Raw genomic sequence first — 8846 nt, 5'->3', positions numbered from 1 at the left:
TAGATTGATGTCAGAAAGAGAGCAAGCCGGACACACCATGGATTTAGTTTGTATGAACAATGATTTACACAGACCATCCTTCAGGGGTCCCTACACTCCAGGTCCTGAAGAAACCCTATATTGCACACAGGGTCGAAACGCCGTTGACTGTTTACAAAAGCGAACCATTATCCAGCACTTATCATTGTATAAAGTGCGGATATACACAATGTATACCTGTTAATGGTCGTCTTTATGTTTTAAAGGAAACCTTGTACATATGTCACAAATATGTCACCATTAGTTTAGGTTCCATTTTTTCACTGGGACACCACTCACCAATACTTGACTATTATTTAGATACCAAATATGTATTGTTTTCAATTAAAAACTCACTGTATAAATCATTTGTTCATACAAACTAAATCTGTGGTGTGTTCTGCTTGCTCTCTTTCTGACATCAATCTAACCAGGTACATTGCCACTGTGCAAGCTTTATTAAAAATACGTTTCCATTAGTCCACAGGAGCCAATCTCTTTAATTTTCAGCAGCCAATCAAATGTAATACTTTCAAAACACTACATCTCCCAAGACCACCACAGTCACATGTCCCAACGCTACTGCCCACAGCCCTATATACCCTTCATGTTGCTGTTCAACTTCCTGTTTCTTTGCCTCAAATACCAGCAAAACAGTTAAACCTTCGGAGACCTTGAAACGAAGGATCAACAACAACTAGAACCACCAACTAGCCCAACGGGAGCCCGACTCAAATGTCCTGGATCCAAGGAATTCAGGGTCCTCTGTTTGCGACAGCGGGAAGAAGATCGTCCCACAACGAACCCAGGTACCACTGAAGAGTACTTCCAGAAAGATTGAACTTCCACCTGGCACAAATCACTTGTCCTCATTTCCTAGAAAGATTAAAACACCAAAGTCGTAAGCACTGGCCCATATATCATAAAAAAATCACAAGATAATCAACACTGTCAGGGCGGAAAAAATTATATACATCATACATTTTATTCAAATACATATATGTGCAAATCTCAGGTAACAAGTTTACTTTGTGTAATTCTTCTGAAATGACTAGTCTTACAGCCAAAGAGTGGCCCAAATAATGTGCCAGTGGTATGGAATTCCATTGCCTAAAATGTTACTCCAGCTTTTAGCTGATGTTTTTCTTCTCTCAGGGCGTATCCCAAATAAAGTCCACTTGGTCACAAGGCCATCCTCGACCTAAATGCCTAAAACTGTTCCTCCCAATAATTCTTCTATCATAAATAATCAAGAGCAGGGGTATAATAATGTTAATCTTGATAGTGATGCCAACTTTATTCTGGGAGAGGGGGCTTCTACTTCTATTACTGTGGCCTATTGTGAAGTTAAATCTTGTTTGTCTATCATCTCCCGGAATTTGGCTGGGATAACTTCTAAATATTTAGATCTAGGGTGGTTTATTTTTATTGAAGTAAAAATGTTTGTATCTTCCAAGAGACATGGCCTGTCGATAGGGTATCCATTAATGGTTACACCAGATATAGTGCTGATGCACTAGATCTGAAGAAATCTGGAAGAGCCAGTGGAGGCCTAGTAATTTTGTTTAAGAACGCTATTGCTTGTATTCATAAACAGCTGTCGATTGACTCACAGGATATAATAGGGATCCAGGTTATCTTTCCTTTGGGATTAATCCTGACTATTTTTAGGTCTCGCCTGTCGATGCGCATGCGCATCGAGCTTGCGAGTCTATGGTGGCTTATCCACTCTTTATCCAACTTGCAAGGAATCGTGGCGATTCCTTGCAGTGCACGAGAAATTTAAGCTCAATGCGCATGCGCATTGAGCTTAAATGAGCGTGCACATGCCCCCAGCCGCCTGCCTTGCCTACTCTCTCTCACAGCCTCCCCCAGCTCCGCCCCCTCACTTCTTGATTGCACGGCCGCTAGGCCGTGCCTCCCCTACTCTCCTCCCCCCTCCTCCTCCTACTCTCCTCCCCTGCCTGCCTGCCGTGTCGCACCTCTCCCCTCTCCGCCCCCTCCCCTGCCCGCCGTGTTACGGTGAAAGGCTTGGAGCTAAGAGAGAACGCACTAAACCAGCTTCTTTACGCCCCCACTGCTGTGTGTGGGTTTGGTTTACATAAAGGCTTTACACTCGATGGGAGGCTTGTTAAGAAGTGTCGAGCAGACTCAATTAGCTGACATATCGGTGACGCGTCTACAGATTTATGTGCTAGCTGCTGGCCTTTTAACAAAATCGTTGCTGTGCTTGTGTTTCTTGGCAACTCATATGGCTGAGATACCCGCCACCCCCTCTCAACACAATCCCCAAAAGGAAGGGAAACCGGAAACTGTTCTTAAAGTTTTTGGATGTGGGATGGAGTGACCATCCCGGCCGTATTTATTAAAACAAAAAATTAAAACATTAAACGTTTTCATGTTATGTACAATTTCATTATCACATTACGATGTTTGGCTAACCTTAACATAATCTCTAATACAGAGGTTCTCCTAGCCGAACTAGCATCCTACAAAACATTCTCTAAGAACACTGAAATTGTACATCCTAACGTTTAAGGGCCAACGGCAAGGTCATAACCGGTGTCAAGATCCCTAACCAGACTTACCCCTCCCACTTAGGAGGGGCGATGGCACAGGGGCTTACCACAAGTGCAACTACTAACAATTTCCCTTGACTTGACGGGGGCACTTAAGACTCGACGCCATTTAAAGGTCGTTCGAACACTTGTGTGTGGTATCTAGAAGGTATCGTTGACCTCTCCCCACCCCACACAACTTACCGCATCTGCCGTCGCAGATGACACTGGCCCCGGGAAATTCCCCAGGAGGGGGCTGTAACCCCTCCTACAAAGGAAGGGGCCTTGACCGCCTTTCCTTTACTTCCGGCGACCCGCCCTTAGACGGGACCGCCTCCCCACTGAGGGGCCAATGGCCACCTCTCCCGAGCGCTCCCATCCGTGTTGGGTGACGCCCACTCATAGGGATCTACCAATTAGTGCTCACCGATCATGACCTTACCGCCTACCAAAAAATAAATACGACAATTCTTCAACCTATGAAAACATTGGTCGCTACGACCGAAGGAACATGCTAAAAATGCAACATCACATCAAATCACTTTAATCGTAACAACCTAAACGATATTCACCATCTTTATTAACCACAAACTGATACTGTTATAGCCTGTAAACGAAACGGAAAAACAAACTTATCAATTCACTTTATTGCACAACAACTTTGCTGTCCTCAGGGGCTGGTGGGTGGGTCAAAATTGGCTCTTCGTTCCGTCCCGAGCTCACGTGTAGCGAGGAGGTGCAGCTTCGGAGCACAAGAACAAGAGGACGTCTTCTGGTCTTGCGCCTTCTTTTATCCGTCTTCAGGGCGGGCGAAAACCCGCCCCTGCCCGCCCGGGGGCGTGGCTGGCTGCGTCGGTGTCTAGGCCAGCCCACTCTAGGGCGGGAAAAGGCGCGCCCCGGCTACGCCGCTTCGGGCATACCAGCCGAGACGCGCCTCCCGCCCAAAAATGGCTTCCCGGGGGGATCGAGGCACTCATCCATACGTTCGGGGGGACCGAGTGGTCGCCCCTTTCCATATGGCTGAGATACCCGCCACCCCCTCTCAACACAATCCCCAAAAGGAAGGGAAACCGGAAACTGTTCTTAAAGTTTTTGGATGTGGGATGGAGTGACCATCCCGGCCGTATTTATTAAAACAAAAAATTAAAACATTAAACGTTTTCATGTTATGTACAATTTCATTATCACATTACGATGTTTGGCTAACCTTAACATAATCTCTAATACAGAGGTTCTCCTAGCCGAACTAGCATCCTACAAAACATTCTCTAAGAACACTGAAATTGTACATCCTAACGTTTAAGGGCCAACGGCAAGGTCATAACCGGTGTCAAGATCCCTAACCAGACTTACCCCTCCCACTTAGGAGGGGCGATGGCACAGGGGCTTACCACAAGTGCAACTACTAACAATTTCCCTTGACTTGACGGGGGCACTTAAGACTCGACGCCATTTAAAGGTCGTTCGAACACTTGTGTGTGGTATCTAGAAGGTATCGTTGACCTCTCCCCACCCCACACAACTTACCGCATCTGCCGTCGCAGATGACACTGGCCCCGGGAAATTCCCCAGGAGGGGGCTGTAACCCCTCCTACAAAGGAAGGGGCCTTGACCGCCTTTCCTTTACTTCCGGCGACCCGCCCTTAGACGGGACCGCCTCCCCACTGAGGGGCCAATGGCCACCTCTCCCGAGCGCTCCCATCCGTGTTGGGTGACGCCCACTCATAGGGATCTACCAATTAGTGCTCACCGATCATGACCTTACCGCCACAGGTCCGGATAGTTGACCGGCTATCCGGACCCCCCACAAAACTCCTACCTAAAGGTCATGCTTTAAAGATTTTAACCAGGCTAGGAAGTCTCCTATGAGTAACTCGTTCCCCGCCCTCGACAGATGCACACCATCCCCCAGATACATACTATCATCATTAATACAATTATGCGAGACTGAATGCAATGTCTTGGACCGGAACAACCTACTCACTTTGTTATTCAACTTTTTAACAGAATGATTCAAAGCAGGGATCGAGATAGCCCCCCGCCACACTTTTCGTGGAATCATATGAGACCACGCAATTAGGCACCCCGGAACTCTCCTCGCTAACCAACTTACCGTGGAAAGCATAGCCTCCAGGAGCAGTCGTCTACCGGTGGTGACCAAATCATTGCCCCCCAAATGTACTATGACTATGGACGGCGGTGACCTCATCCGCCCTAACAGGCCCTCAAAAAATTCCTGAAACTGGTCAATACAGAGACCGCCCCTTCCGTAGAAGGACACTCTGTACCCGTATTCCCCAGCTACGTGAATCATGTCACCTGCTTTGAATACGTCTGCGGCCCGTCTCACGTATGAGTGGCCCACGACCCACACCTCCTTCTTCACAGCCGGTGACGTGCGACCGCTGGCCTGGTGTTGGGTCGACTGCTCAGTCTGCCCTGCCGCGTAAGCTTGCACAACTGAAAATAAACAAAAGACAAGAGGCGTGAGTACATGAATACAGCTTCACAACATGTGCAATCGCACGTACCTCTTATAACAATTGGAGGACCAGCGCCCCACACGTTTCACTTGTTCTACATTAAGACCCCTGGCTGTAGCTTCAGTGGCAGCCCCTATACGAAAGGAGTGGGTCCCAAATTCGCCCGGGTCCAAGCCCGCTGCGGCAATGGCCATTGCAAGCACCCGTTGAAACTGAAACCTCGTCAGCGGGGTGGCGTCTGCATGCCTCAACAATGTCCCCCCCCATGATGCCACTCTCTGTGCTAGGTAATCTTCTAAGCACTGTACCGGACACATGGATGACTCGGGGTTCCTGCGAATGATCGTACAGTCCCCTCTCCCATCTTGGTCAGTCTTAGACCGGAGAAAGGAGACAATCATCGCGTCCCCCCTGATCTGAACATGTTCCCTGCACAAGCCCCCCGTCACATCCTGTTTGTTCCTTGCAACCAGCTCACTAACTCTCATAGCCCCGTGAAACGCCAGCGTAAATGCAGTCCGGAACAAACAGGTCTCAAAAGGGGACGAGCATGTATTCGGGAGTGTGGCCAGTAACAGGGACAACCTGTCTAGACCTATCGGTCGTCTCACGTCTACTCTGCGACCCTCTAGGCGTTGCCACCCACGCAGCGCTTTCTGTACTGTGAAAGACGCTGTTGGGTCCAGGATGCCATGGGCCCTGGCAACAAAGGAAATGGCGGCACGATGCCTTTGGGCCGTAGCCACCGATTTCCCAGCCCTGTGTAAAGACATAAGAAAGAGTACTACCCACTCTTCCTGACCCCAAAGACCCCCTCTCTCTGCCCCCAAAAAGGCTAAATAGGCCTGGAACGCCCCTTCATATGCCTTCCTTGTCCTGGGTGCTAGACTCTCTCCCACGAGGTGACGAAGTTCGGGGCACCGAGAGACCAGAGAGCTTCGGGGAAGGGTGCCGGCTCCGGGTCCGCTGAAGGAAGGAAACCCGAGAAAGCCTGCATGTGAAAACGAGACAGTGCATCAGCAGCCTGATTCATCACCCCTGGGACATGTTTTGCTCTGAAAACCACGTTCAGTTGCATACATAGTAAGACAATTTCTTTGAGCAGCCTCAAAATCAATTTACAATGGGCTGACTGACTGTTGATGCATTCTACCACGGTCATATTGTCGGACCAAAAAACTACAGAATGATCTCTGAAACCTTCTGGCCAGGTTCTCAGGGCAACGAGAATGGGAAATAATTCAAGGAAAGCGATATTACTCGTTAGCCCCTTCTCGTGCCACCATAGGGGCCATCTTTGAGCAGACCAGCTCGTGCCGAAGATGGCGCCAAACCCTATGCTTCCTGCTGAATCCGTCCATAGCCCAAGCTCTTCCGAGGACACGGCTGGCTTGTTCCAGACGACTCGGCCATTGAAGTCCGCCAGGAATGCTAACCATATCCGCATGTCCTGGCGGACCTCAGCCGATAACCTCGTGCGATGATGACCCTCCTTCAGGCCGATCATCGCTTGGGCAATGGAGCGGGAAAAAGGGCGAGCCATTGGGATTACTCTCAAGGCAAAATTCAACTTCCCCACTAATTGTTGCAACTGATGCAGTGTAACCTTGGGTGTATTTAAACATACTCGGAGGGCTGACCCGAATTGTAACACTTTGCTAGCCGGTAAACGGAAACACCCCTCCCTTGAGTCCAACTCGATCCCCAAAAACTCGAGGCAAGTCGTGGGACCCATAGTTTTACCCGGTGCCAACGGCACGCCAAAATGACCCATCAACCCACAGAATTCGTTTAAGGCCTGGGCACATTCGGGATTTCCGGCGGGGCCAAGGAACAAAAAGTCGTCAAGGTAGTGCATCACATTTCGAAAACCCGTCTTCTTAGTGAACACCCATTGCAGGAAAGTACTGAATTGCTCAAAATAGGCACATGATATAGAGCATCCCATTGGCATACACTTATCCATGTAAAATGATCCCTGGAACCCGAATCCCAAAAGACGCTGGTCGTCTGGGTGTACCGGGAGCAACCGGAACGCTGACTCGATATCGGATTTCGCCATCAACGTCCCGGGCCCCAGGCGATTCAAGATGGCTACTGCCTCATCAAACGATGCGTATCGCACCGAACAAACTTCAGGATCAATTGCGTCGTTCACCGAAAGGCCGTGTGGCGCAGACAGATTATGGATCAGACGAAACTCACCTGGGTCCTTCTTGGGGACCACCCCTAACGGAGAACAAACAAAATCCGGTACCGGGGGTACACTAAACGGGCCGGCGACCCGTCCCCGGCTAACCTCTTTCTGAATTTTTTCCTGCACCACAGATGAATGTTGTAAGACAGAAAGCTGATTCTTGCAAATCCCTACACCCTGAAAGTCCCCCACCGGGATGCGGAAACCATGTGTAAAACCGTTCCGCAGCACCCCGGCAGACGCACGATCCGGGTAATCACTGAGCCAGGGGATCATTGCCAAGGTATCAATCGGGGTTGGTAGAGGCGCCCCTCGGACTAAATTAGACCTGTTTGGCGCCTCCCTTGCCCCCATTCTCACCCGTTCTGGCTCTGCACGCTGACTCAGGATGGGATGACCCACACGTACTACATTCGTGTCTAAATTTACAGGACCCCGGAGGCCTGGTACATTTCCCTTTGTTGAAGTTATAACAGAAACCCTTTCTCCCGTTATTACCTGCGGGCCTCGACTGGTCGTCGGTGCTCGTACTTGGTCGAAAGGGCGACCCCACATTTTGGCGGGAGTAGTCAACAACATTGCTCCCGACCAATGGCATTCTTAACATTCCCGATTCTTTCATTTTATCCCATGTTAAAGAATCGTAACAATCCCAGGTCAAACTCTTGTTATGTTCCTTTTCCTTCCTGAACAGATTATCATAACAAAACCAATGGTTACCTTGATACGCCGTCGAGTAACCCATAATTCGTGATTGGTAAACGGGAAACTCAGGAAGCAACTCGGGCCTACGTTCCCCCAAAATCGATGTAAAAATACCCCAGGCATTGCCCCAGTTCCCAATGTTCTCATTTACCTTAAAGGCGGCCATTTTTGCGCGCCAAACACTCGGATGCATTAGGTCCTTCTGACTTTTTACATGCTCCACATCATAATGATCAACAAGCAAGGAAAAAATATTCACGTATTCCCCTGCCCAGATCTTTTCCTTTATGGCTAAAGGCACATGTTGTCCCAATCTCTCTCTACGAGAGGGTGCTGACTCGTCCCGTGCAATCGGCAATGGCCGCTTACCTGAACCGGACGCAGCTTCTGCCGCTTGCGGCTTGTCTATCCCTGCCAACGGTACGGCCACTCTAGCTGCCTCCTTCTTCTCACGAAGCTTTTTGATCAGCGCCTGTGCCTCAGCAGCCGTGGCGCCATCACTGCTATCCCCCAACCATGCTGCTAGCTGTGCTGCCAGCTCGGGGGGCATGTCTTCCTTAGGTGTCGGGGTGACGACAACGGGGATTGGATTCCCCTCGATCGGTACTGGGGTCGGCGCCTCGAGCGGGGCAGAGGGAGCCGGGACGCCCCCCCCAGCTGGAACCCTTTTCGATCTCTTAGGTCTCCCTCCAGCCGGTGGTTGGCCCGATCCCTCCTCCCCATCTCGCTCCGCCAGCCGCTTCTTTATGTCGGACATATCCTTAAAAAGGGCCCGAACCATCTGCTCGGTCGTCATTCTCTTTGGGCCTTTCTTGGGCATCTCTCCGACGAAGTCTCTGAAAGACAAAGAAAACGATCAAAACGCTCAAAATTGGCTCTTCGTTC

The 8846-nt window shown here is 49.7% G+C and overlaps 1 protein-coding gene across 1 annotated transcript in view; it reads right to left on the bottom strand.

Annotated features, from left to right (window-relative positions):
• Nucleotides 1–638: 638 nt before the first annotated feature.
• KBTBD12 (kelch repeat and BTB domain containing 12) overlaps nucleotides 639–8846 on the bottom strand; it is a 573283-nt gene continuing 565075 nt past the window's right edge. The window contains exon 6 of the mRNA XM_086939286.1: nucleotides 639–894. Coding sequence (XP_086795412.1) covers nucleotides 878–894 — 17 coding nt within the window. The 3' untranslated portion in view covers nucleotides 639–877. The remainder of the gene's footprint in view (nucleotides 895–8846) is intronic.

Source organism: Lissotriton vulgaris, chromosome 9 (assembly GCF_964263255.1).
Source record: "Lissotriton vulgaris chromosome 9, aLisVul1.2, whole genome shotgun sequence".
Taxonomy (NCBI): Eukaryota; Metazoa; Chordata; class Amphibia; order Caudata; family Salamandridae; genus Lissotriton; species Lissotriton vulgaris.
This window is presented reverse-complemented; position numbering and strand designations above follow the sequence as displayed.